The sequence below is a fragment of the Benincasa hispida genome, chromosome 3 (genome assembly GCF_009727055.1).
Source record: "Benincasa hispida cultivar B227 chromosome 3, ASM972705v1, whole genome shotgun sequence".
Lineage (NCBI taxonomy): Eukaryota > Viridiplantae > Streptophyta > Magnoliopsida > Cucurbitales > Cucurbitaceae > Benincasa > Benincasa hispida.
In genome coordinates, this window is record NC_052351.1 from 55919510 (window position 1) to 55934413 (window position 14904).

At 39.2% G+C, this 14904-nt stretch overlaps 1 protein-coding gene across 3 annotated transcripts; it reads left to right on the forward strand.

The window, feature by feature from the left end:
* Positions 1 to 235: 235 nt before the first annotated feature.
* Positions 236 to 13698, forward strand: LOC120074381 (DNA repair protein recA homolog 2, mitochondrial). 3 transcript variants are annotated; one of them, XR_005480972.1, is made up of 9 exons: positions 237 to 453; positions 1138 to 1195; positions 1313 to 1530; positions 10304 to 10391; positions 11204 to 11376; positions 11650 to 11796; positions 11903 to 12037; positions 12295 to 12892; positions 13216 to 13698. XR_005480972.1 is itself a non-coding variant. In XM_039027486.1 (8 exons), the coding sequence occupies exons 1-8, from the start codon at positions 358 to 360 to the stop codon at positions 12589 to 12591; spliced, it is 1158 nt and encodes a 385-aa protein (XP_038883414.1). In that variant the 5' UTR covers positions 236 to 357; the 3' UTR covers positions 12592 to 13133. The 3 variants fall into 3 exon arrangements, 2 of the variants coding, with proteins under 2 accessions (XP_038883414.1, XP_038883413.1); XM_039027486.1 differs by lacking the exon at positions 13216 to 13698 and having other exon boundaries at positions 236 to 453; positions 1367 to 1530; positions 12295 to 13133; XM_039027485.1 differs by lacking the exon at positions 13216 to 13698 and having other exon boundaries at positions 12295 to 13133.
* The last annotated feature ends 1206 nt before the right edge of the window (positions 13699 to 14904 follow it).

Here is a 14904-nt window from a genome sequence, read left to right on the forward strand (position 1 = left end):
TTCAAAACTCTCCTAAAATGTACATAAATACTTACTCGATGGAGATTAACTTGAAGATGATGAACCGAAATGTTGAAGAAAAATTGAAAGAGTGGGAGTTTTGAAAGAAATTTGAAGGGTTGAAATAAGAAAACGATCTTGGAGGGAGAGATTGAGATTTTGAATCTTTTTTCCAAAAAAAAGACATAATGATCTTTTCTAACTATAATAAATTGATGGGGGCAAAAATAAGAAATAACATCCAATGAGTCATTTTTGTCGATTTTGGTAGAGCTTCCTCCCTTCAAAATTCTAGAGCGCCAAAGTTCATAATCTTCAAACCCTAACCCAAAACTCCCCCAATAAGCTCTACGAGGCATGTCATTCTTCCTCGCACCTCCACTCTTCCGCTCTTGCCGTCTCAAGCACTTCCAAGCATCTCGCTTTTCCTCTCTGTTCCACTCCCTCCGCCAGGTCTCATTCCTTTTTACCGCTTCTTCTAATCATATTACTTCAAAATACTACGTCTTAAATTGACTATCTGTTGTTATTGTTGGATTTACAACGTTTTTATTTCTGGGTTTCGTCTGTATTGTCCTCTGTACTGAAATGAATTAGATATTGGCACATGTAGAAGGATAGTTGTTTTCTTATGAATGTGAAAAGTAAGAAATGAAATAAATTAGATATCGTTCTTGGATAATGGGGCTTTTGAAAGTAGTCTTTTCCCTGTTTTAGCTTACACTTTAGTAAGGTTTTGTGATCGAGGAGTCTGCCTCGTGGGGAGAAGAGTTGGTTTTTATGGCTTGCTGGGGTGTGTGTCATCTTATGGACTAGTGGCGTGAGCAGAATGATAGGACTCTTGGAGAGAGAAATAGGGATCTACTGAAGTTTGGTCTTTTGTTCGCTATCATATTTCTTCGTGGGTTTCAATTCTGAAGATCTTTTGTATCTTAGCATCATTATTTTGCATAGCAGAAGTCCCTTCTTGTAGAGGAATGTCTCTTTTTGTGAGCTTGTTTTTTTGTTCTCTCGTGTATTTTTCATTATTTTCTCAATGAAAGTTCTTTCTTAGAAAAAAAAAAAAGTAATATTGTATAAATGGGTTTTCCCAACTTTGTTTTTCTTCTGTGACCCTTTTCCCTTTTGTTCTAAAAGGGAAGGAGAGATGTGATCAGCTGCGGGGGTATGGATGCTTGTCTTTTTTCATCACTAGGTAAAAGGCAACAAACCAGAAATCTCTTTCTTTGTATTTTGTTAGTTACATAAGAGATGCCCAATTGATGGTGTCTTTTTATCCTGATACACCATAATTTGTGTTCATTAAATTTAGTTGATGTTTCGGAGTTCGAATGTGATAAGATTAATGATGATACTAGAACAACAGAGAAAGATGCCACACTACGTTCGGCAATCTCTCAGCTTGCTGGAGATTTTGGAAAGGAATCTATGTTGTGTTTGCAGAGGTTTTTCAGCTCCCGATATGCACCTGTGATTTCTACTGGATCATTAAAGCTTGACATTGCTCTTGGGATTGGAGGATTACCTAAGGTGAGTGACTGCAAGTTGAATTTTTCTTCTGCCATATATTTGATTGATTCTTTCATGTATTTTCCGGAATTGGAATTTCTTTGCAGTTTAAGTTCATTCCTTTGTTACTTCACTAGTTCACTACCTTTCCATTTAACGTCACCCACACATTCATTGTGTTGATTTGAACATAATGTCTCTTAGTCTAATGATATTTTGGTATGTCCTTGCCCTGTAGGAGAGATTTACTTATTTAGATTGTGAACCTTACCATGTTTTGTTTTGTCGCATGTTATTTCTGTATCACATTTTATTTCTTCACCTTGGCTTTTCAACGGTAGGTTTAAGGGTTGATCATAGTGTGCTTATATATAGAAGATTTTTGGTTAGAAGTTAGAACAAATCCTAAATCACTTGACCTTTGTCAACTATGTATAAGGATTGAGGTCCCCAGCTATGTGTGAGGACCCCAGTTCAGCAGCTCCGTTAGTCAATTTCATTTATTTTACATTAAGAGGACCTTAATTAAGAGTTCATTCGGAGGACCGTAGTTAAGACTAGGAGCCACGAGGACATTGGAAGACCCTCATAGTTTAATAGAGGCCCACGTAAATGACCATTCATAATGATAAAAAGAATGGTATGATTGATTTGAATTGATGTTTAGGTTTTATTATAAATTGATTCATTCTAATGAGAAGTTCTCCTTGTGTACTCTCTTGTATTATTCTTATCGGTACTAAACTTTTTTTAATCACGAAATTCTCAGCATGCTTCAGTTCAAACCAATATTTATATATGAATTGCATACTATCAAAGTTCATTGTTTGCAAATGTAGATACTCTTGATAGGGACAACTACCCTCAAACTATCTCTACAATGGTATGATATTGTCCACTTTAGGCATAAACCCTCATGGCTTTGTTTTTGGTTTCATCCCAAAAGGCCTCCTACCGATGGAGATAGTCACCCTCACTTATATACCCATGATCCTCCTCTTATCTAACTAATGTGGGACTTTGGTCGCATTCCCAACAATCCTCCCTTTGAACAAAGGACCACCAAACCTCCCTTCAGTCATCCATCCGTCTAACTCATATCTAGGCTAACTCCTTTTCACCTGAGCATACCACCTATCCAATAGAGTTCAATCACGGATCACACCATGGCTACTTCCAAGGCTCCACTATACATCTTTGTTCGGCACCGAGGATTCTACCGAGCATGATTAAGTCAGGAGCATGGCTCTGATATCACTTAATATGGACAACTACCCTCAAACTATCTCCATAATAATATGATATTGTTTACTTTGGGCATAAACCCTCGTGATTTTGTTTTTGGTTTCGCCCCAAAAGGCCTCATACTAATGGAGATAGTCACCCTCACTTATATACCCATGATCCTCCTCTTATCTAACCAATGTGGGACTTTGATTGCATTCCCAACAGATACTATTCGTATATTTGTTATATGTATTTGTGCTAGATTCTCTCTACTTGATGGCTTCACTTGAATATTATCTGTTCTATAGGTTGTACAGTTGTGTCCTTGAATTCTAGTGTAGTGTCATAAGTATTAATTGTGAGGAGGAGAAGCTTATAAGATGGTTGAAGATGCTGGGATGCGAGGTTCGTGGGCTCTCTTCTTCCTACCTTGGCCTTTTGTTTGGAAGCAACCTTAAGGCGGTTGCCCTTTGGGACCCGGTGGTGGATAAAGTTAGGAAAAGGTTAGCCTCTTGGAGAAAAGGGTTCTTTTCAAAGGTAGGAAGACTTACTCTGATAAGATCCATTTTGATTGGTATCCCTATTTATTTCATGTCCTTTCTCAGAGCTTCGTGTAAGGTTTGTAAGAGCTTGGAGAGGTTGATGCGTGATTTTCTTTGGAAAGGGATTTATGAAGGGAAAGGTCTAGGTTCTCATTTGGTTAGGTGAGAGATCATTGAGCAGCCCAGTGAGAAAGGGGGCCTGGAGATCGAGAATCTAAGGCTTCGTAACAAGGCCTTATTGGCCAAGTAGTTGTGGCGCTTCTATTCCGAGCTGAACTCCCTTTGGCATAAGATTATTGTTAGCAAATACGACTCCCATCCTTTCGAGTGGTTGGCTAAAGGGATTAAAGGCACCCTCTGGAATTTGTGGAAGGACATTTCGAAAGAGCTCCCGTCTTTTGTTGATTTAGTTCATTGTGTGGTGGGGGAGGGGAGAGATACCTACTCTTGAGAGGATCATTGGGTGGGTGAGCGACCTCTTCGTGCTTTATATCCTAGACTTCTTCATCTTTCGTCTCTTAAAAATCACTTGTTGCTGATTTCCTAGTGTGGTTAGGGAGCTCTTTTTTCTTCTCGTTTGGGTTTCGTCACCCCCTTTCCAATAGGGAGGCGATTGACATGGCTTTTCTTCTTGCTTTGCTTGAGGGTCACTGTTTTAGGCGAGGGAGAAGGGATGTGAGGGTCTAGAGCCCCAATCCTTTTGAGGGGTTCTCGTGTACGTCATTTCTTCATAGTCTCGTGGATCCCTCTCTCGTAGGTGAGTTGGTCAATTTGATCCTTTAGAGGATTAAGGTTCTTAGGAAAGTGAGATTCTTTACCTGGAAAGTTCTACATGATCGTGCATGTTAAAAATAAAAAAGTAGGGAAGAGAATAACAACATAGTTATGTGGAAACCCTAGTACAGTTACGTGGAAACCCTAGTACAGGGAGAAAAACCATGATATTGAGACTTCTTATTATTTTAATCTGATACACTGAATACATAGGGACACACTGTATAAATAGACAGTAGGAAACCCCAGGGATCTACAAAATTACATAAATGCCCCTAGGTTAATAACCCTATTTTCAACACTCCCCTTCAAGTTGGAGCATAAATATCGACAAGGCCCAACTTGCTTACACAATAATCAAAGCTTTGTCTCAGTAACCCTTTTGTAAGTACATCTACAACTTGTTGATTTGAAGGAATATAAGGGATGCATATGTTTCCACTGTCCAACCTCTCCTTAATGAAATGTTTGTCAATCTCTACGTTTTTAGTTTTTTCATGTTGAACTGGGTTATTTGCAATACTGATGGCAGCTTTACTGTCACAAAACAATTTTATCAGAAGCTCATTATCTTGCTGGAGATCTGATAACACTTTCTTCAACTAAACTTCTTCACAAATCCCTAGACTCATGGCCCTATACTCAGTCTTAGCACTACTTCTAGCAACAACTCCTTGTTTCTTACTTCTTTAGGTGACTAGATTACCCTAGACAAACGTACAGTACCCAAACGTCGATTTTCTATCAACAACAGATCCTGCCCAGTCAGAATCAGTGTAGGCTTCAACAGATCGTTTATCGGTCTTTCTGAATATTAAACCCTTGTCAGGAGTTCCTTTCAGGTACCGGAGGATATGTTCAACTGCTGTCATATGATCCTCACATGGAGCTTGCATAAATTGATTGACAACACCTACTGCATACAAAATATTTGGTCTTGTGTAAGACAAGTAGATCAACTTCCCGACTAACTGCTGATACCTTTCTTTATTAACAGGAATTCTATCATTCTTATCACTGAGCTTCACATTGTACTCTACTGGTGTGTCAACAGGTTTACGCCTAGTCATGCTTGTTTCCTTTAGTAAGTCCAGTATATTTTCGTTGAGAGACTAATATACCTTCTTTTGATCGAGCCACTTCCATTCCCAGAAAGTATCTTAGCTTCTCGAGATCTTTAATTTCAAATTCTTCTGTCATCTCTGTTTTGAGCCTCATGATCTTTGCATCATCATCCCCAGATAAAACAATGTCATCAACGTAGACAATAAGAATAGCTATCTTCCCTGATGTCGATCTTTTTATATATAGAGTGATCAGAATGCCCCTGAACATACCCTCGTGCTTTCACAAAAGTCGTGAACCTGTCAAACTAGGCCTTTGGAGACTGGTTCAATTCGTATAACGACTTTCTCAATCTACACACCTTGTTTTTGAATTGACTCTCGAACCCAGGAGGAGGACTCATATAGACTTCCTCTTCAAGTTCCCCATTCAAAAAGCATTTTTAACATCAAGTTGGTGTAGGGACCAATCCTTATTTATAGTAACTGATAAGAGCACTCAGATAGTGTTAAGTTTGGCCACAGGAGAAAAAGTTTCAGAATAATCTACTCCATAGGTCTGAGTAAAGCCTCTTGCAACGAGTCTAACTTTGTACCGGTCAATCGTCCCATCTGACTTGTATTTTATAGTAAACACCCATTTACATCCAACTGTCTTGTGTCCTTCGGGAGAGCCACCTGTTCCCAAGTTCCATTCTTCTCGAGAGCTCTTATTTCTTCCATAATAGCAGACTGCCATTCTGGTATTTTTCATTGCAACATTTATGTCATTTATAACCATCTCTGTGTTCAAACTAGTAGTGAATGCTTTGAACTCGGTTGCCAGATTACTATACGTCATGTAACTATGCATAGAGTATTTAGTACATGAACGAGTGCCTTTCCTCAGAGCTATAGGAAGATCAAGCGATGCATCATGTTCTTTCAATTTTCCAGGCTCCTCATCATGATCGACTATCTGTGTATCAGAGACTTTAGTAGTATCCTCCACATCATCATTAGCTAGAATCATTTCATTCTCTGCTGTCTCCCCTTCTGCTATTCTTTCAATATTACTACTTCCTTCTCCCTTATCTTGCCTGCATTTATCAGTCTCCATACATACATCAACATCATTAATTTCAGGAATGTACGTACCTGGATTTGATGGTGGGTCTGACTCATGCACTGGAGCCGGCGGTTCTGGCTCGACAGGTAACACTGCTTCCTTCCTGAGATTCTTCCTATAGTAAGTTTTCCAAGGAACTTGGTTGGTAGGAAGGACCAGACTGTCATGCTCAGAACTAGGTTTAGACAAGATATGAATGAGAGCGGACTCTAAGGGAATGGCATAAGATGACCAGTTAGTCTCTTCATTTATGTTCTCCCCCTGAAGATGACTAATAGGGAAAAATGACTGATCCTCGATGAAGGTGACATCCATTGAGACATAGTACTTACGAGATGACGGGTGATAGCATTTATATCCACGTTGGTGAAGTGGATATCCAACAAAGACACACTTCTGAGCACAAGGAGTAAATTTTGTGCTATTTGGACCATGGGAGTGAACAAAGGCAACACAACCAAAAACCCGAAGAGGAACATCGGAGATTAATCGAGTGGTTGGGAAAGGACTCTTTAAACAGTTCTAAAGGAGTATGAAGATTAAGAATACGATAGGGCATCCGATTAATGAGATGGGCAGCAGTGAGAACTGCATCCCCCCATAGGTATGATGGAAGAGTGGTAGATAACATAAGAGACCGGGCTACTTCAACCATATGACGATTTTTCCGCTCAGCTACTCCATTTTATTGCAGAGTGTAAGCACACGAGCTTTGGTGGACAATACCCTTAGAAACAAGAAAATCCTTGAAGGAGGCATTGAAGAATTCTCGCCCATTATCACTTCGTAAAATTCCAATCTTTGTTTTGAACTGAGTTTCGACAGTTGTATAAAATTGTTGGAAAATAGATGACACCTCAGATTTGTCAGTGAGGAGGAAGACCCAGGTAAGGCGGGTGTGATCGTCTATAAATGTGACAAACCATCGTTTTCTAGTGGAAGTGGTAACCGGTGAGGGACCCCATACATCACTATGGATAAGGGAAAAAGGACTCGATTGTTTGTAAGGCTGAGACCGGAAAGAAACACGACTTTGCTTGGCACGAATACACACATCACAATTTAAAGAAGTATTAACATTGCGAAATAAGTGCGGAAACAAATATTTCATATATTGAAAATTCGAATGTCCTAAACGGAAATGCCACAACATAAAGTTATTTTCAGAAACAGAAAAATTTAACGACATAAACCCAGTTTGATGATCATCTCTAGAGGAAGCTTCCTCAGAAAGGAAGTAGAGTCCCCTATCGTGCCGGGCAGTGCCAACCATCATCCTCGATTTCAGATCCTGAAACAAAACGGAATCAGGTGAGAAAATTGCCTTACACTTCAAATCCCTTGTAATTTTACTAACAGACAACAAATTATAAGTGATTTTAGGTACATGTAAAGTATCACGCTGAATTAAAACCGTCAAACGGAGAGATATGGCCTTTCCCGCAACAGGGGCAAAAGACCCGTCTGTAATGCAAATACGCTCATTTCCAGCACTTGGATTATACGATAAACAATTCTGAAGAACTTGTGATGATCTGTGGCCCCTGAGTCCACAATCCATGGTTTTTTACCATTTATACTAATAAGGCCAAATGAAGGAAAATTACCTGACTGTGCAATAGCACTCACCCCAACCCTACTCAAGTTGTTCTTACTATCAACGGAAGACTGCTTCTAAGTTTGTTCATCTGCTGAGTTACTTACCAAGGCACGAACAGTATTAGATTTGTCATGAGATTGTCGTCGCTTGCTGTTTGGAGGTTTCTCGTTGAATTTTCAATACTGGTCCTTTGTGTGCTAGAGCTTCTTACAATGTTTACACATAGGTGAGGGTTTTTTTATCGCCATCAGCACTGGACGACTTTGCAACGAAGGCAGTTGCATCAGTTGTAGGAATGGGATTATTCATGGCACACGACTGATCCTCTTCCAGCCGTATTTCGGAGCAGACTTCTCTGAGTGAAGGAGTCGGGCGCTGGCCCAATATTCGACTACGGACACCATTGAATTTAGGATTTAATCCAGCCAAGAACACATAAACATGGTCTACCTCTTTGATTTTCAAGTATTGAGCCCCATCTTGTGCACAGTTCCAGACAATCTCTCGACACAGGTCCATCTCTTGCCACAATATTGATAGTTTGTTAAACTAAGATGTAACATCCATGGATCCTTGTTTGCATTCGTGGACCTGTTTGTGAAGCGTATATAGTCGAGAGGCATTCTGTCTCTTTGAGTACAAATCTCGCGCTGCCTTCTAGATATCCTTGGCGGTTGCAGCATATAATAATGGTCTGCCTATTTAAGGTTCCATACTATTCACCAAAACAGAGCGTAATAGCGTGTCTTCTCCTTTCCAGATTCGTTCTTGTGGATCGCCTGGTGCTGGCTTTGGAATCTCCCATATCAAGTACCCAAATTTGTGACACCCTTCCAAGGTTGATTCGGATTGATTGAGACTAGGTGAAATAATTTTGGCCATTTAATTTTTCCCCTACAAAAAATCCTGTGGAATTGCCCATCGAACCAGATAAATAAGAAACATTTGGCAAAATAGGGAACGAGTTTACCGGGTTCTCTAAATAGACTAGTTGAATCGGTTGGGGATTTGTGCCAAACATCGTATCCAAATCTGAAATCTGTTGTTGGAGATAAGCCAATCGTTGTCTCACATCGTCTGAGTAATGGGTCGAACCACAAGTGGCCGGAAACGGGGCAGCTCCTGTCGGCTGAAAAGACGTCGCCGATTGGAAGGAGGTCCCCGGCATCTGTGAAGAAGCCAGCCAACCGGACGGTTCGAGATGATCACCGACTCGTAGTTGGTCGAACCCATCTGGTGTGGAAAACCCAGTCGTGTTCGGCGCTGCCCTTTGTAGGTCGATCCGACCTGTTGCAGAATGGCAGACCAGCGCGAAACCGACTGGCGCAAACGTCTGTGACAGCGCGAAGGGCTCCGACGGCGTGGAAGGCAACGACCTGCAACTTGGAACGACCGGATCTGTCTGTCCATCGAGGATCCGTCTGTGATCTGCTTGTCCATTGATCGGAGCTTCTGTCTGGTGCGGCGGCTCTCACGGATGGCAGCTCTCCGTCGACTGCTGTTGGACGGCAGAAAGTAACTCCAGTAGGACTGCTTGAAAACACTCTTTTACGGCTGCTCGAATAGCCGTCTTCATGTCAAAACTCGAAGTTCCATCATCAGAAGATGATTGTGCTTGATTCTCTTCCATAACGGCTAGGGTTTCGTCGCCTAGCTCTGATACCATGTTAAAAATAAAAGAGTAGGGAAGAGAATAACAAGACAGTTACGTGGAAGGGAGAAAAACCACGATATAGAGACTTTTCTTATTATTTTAATCTGATGCACTGAATACATAGGGACACACTGTATAAATAGACAGTAGGAAACCTTAGGGGTCTACACAATTATATAAACGCCCCTAGGTTAATAACCCTATTTTCAACCGTGCATATACGATGGATTGTCTTTCTAGGAAACTCTGCTCGCTTGTTGGGTCGTTCTGCTGAATCCCTTATTAGAAGACGGAGGAAGATCTGGATCATATTCTTTGGTGGTGCGAGTTCGCTAGTTTTGTTTGGGAGCGTTTTATCCAGACATTTGGCTTATCGTTTGTTCATCAGAGGGATGCTAGTGCTATGATTGAGGTGTTCCTCCTCAATCCGCCTTGTGGCGAGAAGGTGTGCTTTTTATGGTTAACTGGGGTGTGTTTGATCTTGTGGGTTTTGTGGGGGGAGCGGAACGGTAGGATCTTTAGAGGGGTGGATAAGGACCCTAGTGAAGTTTGGTCCCTTGTTCACTTTCACGTTTCTTTGTGGGCGTCGGTTTCAAAGACCTTTTGTAATTATTCTATGAGTAGTATTTTGCATAGTTGGAGCTCCTTTCTAAAGGGGTTCGTGTGTTTGTGGGCTGGATTTTCTTTTGTATGCCCATGCATTTTTTTCATTTTTTTCTCAATGAAAGCTGTTGTTTTTATTAAAAAATAAAATTTCCTTGAATTCTATGGAGATTCTCTCTACATTTTGAAGTATTCTTTGAGAGCATCCTACTTTCTACGCAGGGAAGAATAATTGAAATATATGGGCAAGAAGCTTCTGGAAAGACAACATTGGCGCTCCACATCATTAAGGAAGCTCAGAAACTTGGAGGTGTCTGTTGGTTTTGCCTTTTTTCTGGATCAGAATGATAACTAGTTGAAAATTCTGGCAAGTTTATTTTTAAATATTTTATTAAAGAAAGGCCAATTTGATTTAATATCAACGTTGATTACCGTACCATCCTTTTTGTCAAGTGTGTTCTTCACTTTTGTCCAATCTTATTGTTACCCTAATATTGAAACTACTTGTAGAATCATGGATTGTTGTTGATCTCACTTTCAAATTCAAATCTAGCCTCCTATTATTTATTATTTTTTTTAGGAATGAAATGTGAATGTTGTAATGAATTATGGAGATAAGATGGTATTGTTTTCCAAGAAATGATTTTGGATATGATTTCTTGTTGGCTATGGGTACCTGCCACTTCGTATATGTATATGCATGTATTTCTGGAATTTACCAATGATATATACTCATTGAAAACTTGCGAGCATTCTATATCGGCATCCTTGACATTTTCAGTTGCGAAAATTACAACTTTCATTGCCACTTTTCTGGTTTGTATTTACCCGAATTTTTTCTGTGTGCAATTTCCCTAGCCCCTTTCCTGGTTTGGAAGGTCGCTTAAGAGCAAACAAGGAAGCCAGACTAATATATGGATTTCAAGGAAATATTAAAATGTGTCGGTTCAATGATTTGCCACTATCACTGTTGAACACACATGTATACGTATATTTCTTTTGTGCAACATGTGCATGAGGCTATATTTCCTAGCCATACCAAATTTAGTGAAATTTATCAATAGCTTTTTGGTTTCTCTGTTTCACTGTCATCTTTTGTTAACTGATTTTTTCCCTTGGCAGGATATTGTGCATATTTTGATGCAGAAAATGCAATGGACATGTCACTTGCGGAATCAATGGGTGTAAATGTAGATAATCTTCTTATATCACCTCCAGATTCTGCTGAAAATTTGTTGTGTGCCGTTAATACTCTAGTTAAAAGTGGATCTGTGGACGTAATTGTGGTTGATAGTGTAAGACTACCGGACCTTTCCATTGTGTATTGTATTACTTATCACATATTTTTATATGCAAAATTTCCGAAGGATCAACAGTAATATCTTCAGTAATTATGTCATTAGTGATATGCCTTATCATATTTTCCTTTTCCTGCATTTATTCTTTGGACTCATGCTTGCTGTTAATTATTGGGCAACAAAATAGTTAACTATATATTATCGAGTCTTCTGTATTATTCTATCCGCTGATGCTTTTGTTGATACTGGCGTATAAAATGGATTCCTCAGGTAGCTGCCCTTGTTCCGCAATGTGAACTTGATGCTCTGATTGGCAGTCCTCAGCAAGACAGTCAATCACGAGTGATGACTCGAGCATTAAGGAAAATACATCATTCACTAAGTCTATCTCAAACTCTGATTATTTTTACCAATCAGGTTGGTACTAAGTTGCAAAAGTGCTTCCTGATATTGTCATTTATAAGGCATCAATTACATATAGCGACATAGCGTTTCACTGTGCAGCATTATTGTCTATATACAGGTTAGATCAAGTGCAGGATCTCGGAATGGTTTTGAACATATGAATGAGGTAACCTGTGGTGGGAATGCCTTGCAATTTTATGCAGCAGTCAGATTGAGGCTTTTGAGAAGGGGATTATTGAAGAGTGACGACAAGGTAAACTTTAAATATTGTTTGTTAACATGGTAGTACTAGTGGCTTCAAAAAAAAAAAAAAAGAAAAAGATTTTACTGACTATTTACTACATGATCATTTTTATATTGTATACTTCACAAAAAAATGTCATTTAATTTTTGGGGGCATTTTGCATTAAAACCCAACCCGAGAACACTTGCACTTCAGAAAATACTGGTTTTTCGTAAGGAATGCTTGTGCTACCCAGTTGTTTTAAATCTGACCACGGTTCTTTCTAGGTCACTGGTCTTGCAGTCGGCGTGCAGGTGGTGAAAAATAAGTTAGCCCCGCCTATGAAAATGGCAGAACTGGGGATACATTTTGGGAGGGGGTTATGGTGTGAATCTGAGGTTCTGGAATTGGGTTGTGAGCATGGAGTTATTCTTCAAGATGGAAGCAACTTTCATATTGAAGGGAGGATTTGCAGCAGCAAGCATGAGGCAGAGCAGTATCTGATGGAAAATGAAGATGTTCTTCATAAGATGGTTGAGATATTAAGAAACCAGTTATTTGTACAAGAGTTCTTGAGCTCTTGAAAATTTCCTTGCATTATAACTTTTCCATTATACCAATATGTTTATAGCTGAAGCGATTTTTGGTGTATTTTGGTTGTTTCCGATAAGTCAAGCAAGTGAGAAATCGTTGGAGAAGTCGAAAGTCTTCCGAAGCTTCTCTTTTGAGAACTGACAGAAGGAAGAGAGCAACCATTTAATCTATTACTTGCCTTAATTAGCTGATGGGAAGTGCTTGGAGACGTCATTGTTGCTACCATTGGCCTACAGTTGTTGAGTTTTTTTCCCCAGTTTCCAAGACGAGCAAAAAGCAACCTTGTTGAAGGTATCTTACCAAGCTTCTTCTTCTGCAGGTCCAGATATATACGTTACTTCTTTTTTGATTGGAGATAAAAGAGAATTTTGTAGCGAGATATTTGTTTGTAGAGTAGTCACTTTTATCTCTTCAACCCGACAACAATTTTTATGTAGTTGTATGATGATAGAGTAGGATTGAACTGTTAATATGAAAATGTCGAGATTTGATTTCAATGGAAATTATTATTTGTTATTTTCCCTGTGAGCCATTTTTTCTTGTACTATCTTTGGTGTCTTCCGTTATTTACTCTCCTGTATTGTGTTGACATGTGGCTGTTTCTTTCCGTTTAGATTCATGGAGTGAATTCACTGAGCTTTCCTCATCTTCAGTATGTATCTTAACCTATGGCACGTGGTATTTTGATTATGGCGTCAAGCTCAAGCACAGCCGACGATGACATCCACACGGTGATGACGATGATACCATCTTTAACCTTTGTTATCACACGGACCATACCTTCAAGTACACTACGGTGTTGCTTCACATCTTTCCTTACTCTTCTAGTTACTTAGAGAATACCCATCTCTCAAACACGCAACCCTAATTTCCTCCTTCCTCACATTGCTCGGCCTCAACCAAGGCGCTTCACGAATTGCGATCATCTCAGTTCTCGTTTTCACCGATATTTAATGGTGGTCAAAACAAATAGTGAAGCTCTACTTATATTTACCGATAGACTCATTACAATATAATCGATCACTGATAGACTCCTAGAGTTAGATCTAAATCTTATCATATATACAAATTTTTTTGCATTGTGTTATATTTGTTAATATTTTAGGTTTGATGATTATATTTGCAACTGTCCCCTTATAACAACAAGATAATTATTATGATTTAAGTTTTCTATGAATGGAAGTATACAAATAGAACATGGACAGAGTGTGATGCATGGCCATTCTCTTGTAAATCACCCAAACACTGTGATAAATCACCCAAACACTGAGATGAATCAAAAGATATATGCGTTATTAGTTAAAATATACTAAAGGCCCATATATTACAAAATTCTGCAACGTTTTTGAACTAATTTTAGGGTCATTTAGTAGGTTTATGTACTTTTAAATTGGTGCCAATAACACTCTAGAGTCTAGGGTTGTTTGGGATGTTGAGATGATATAAGATGTGAGGAGTTCTGATATCTGGAGAGTTTTGATGTTTGGGGAGTTCTGATTGAGTATGAACGATCGAGTATGTTCAAATATTGAATATACGATACATGGAAGGAAAGTGACGGTGAGATACGAAACACGTACTTGTATCAGTGATGACAACATCATCACCGAGCACATTGATTGGGACACATGAACTAAAGTGGCTTTTGAATGCGACCTATCGGCTTAGGGGCACTTGCTACTAAAATGGGTGTACCCGGAACGGGGTTCCGATCTCTAAATGGATCTGCTATAGCTACTCGATCTCGATCAAATGGCTTTGGATCTGTCTCTACATCTGGAATATCTGTAAGAGGATATGGAATTTTATAAGTATAGATGTTTGAATGACTAGTAATGCCACGTGGACTATTTAATGTACCTAGCACATTCATTAGACTTGTAACGTAGGTTCTTCAACCTTTTTATTGGTTGTTTACTTTGATGACATTTTAGTTTACAGAAAGAAGAGACAAGAAAAACCTCTTTTCACTTGTATAATTTGTTTAAAGTTCTAGCTAAAATAATGTAGTAATCAATCTTAAAAAATGTTCCTTCCTGGACTAATCAACTTTTTCTCGCCATTGTTATTTAATGAGTATGGTATTTCAGTTGATCCTATAAAAACTGCAGCTACGCACTAGAGGTATTCATGGGTTGGGTTGGGTTGAAAAACTGTTTAGACCCAACCCAATTGTTCAGGTTGTAAATTTCTTCAAGTCAAATAACCCTTATTAAAAAATGAACCGAACCCAACTTAACCATGAAATATTTGGGTTGGATTGGTTTGGGTTAATCGAGTCATTTATTTAAAATTTTGTTCTA

What these genes read in the sequence shown, in the direction of transcription:
- LOC120074381 (XM_039027485.1), top strand. Translation starts at nt 358, where the DNA reads ATGTCATTCTTCCTCGCACCTCCACTCTTCCGCTCTTGCCGTCTCAAG. An exon ending in GGATTGGAGGATTACCTAAG is followed by an intron (nt 1,531 to 10,303) that starts GTGAGTGACTGC and finishes CTTTCTACGCAG; the next exon opens with GGAAGAATAATTGAAATATA. An exon ending in GGAAGCTCAGAAACTTGGAG is followed by an intron (nt 10,392 to 11,203) that starts GTGTCTGTTGGT and finishes TTCCCTTGGCAG; the next exon opens with GATATTGTGCATATTTTGAT.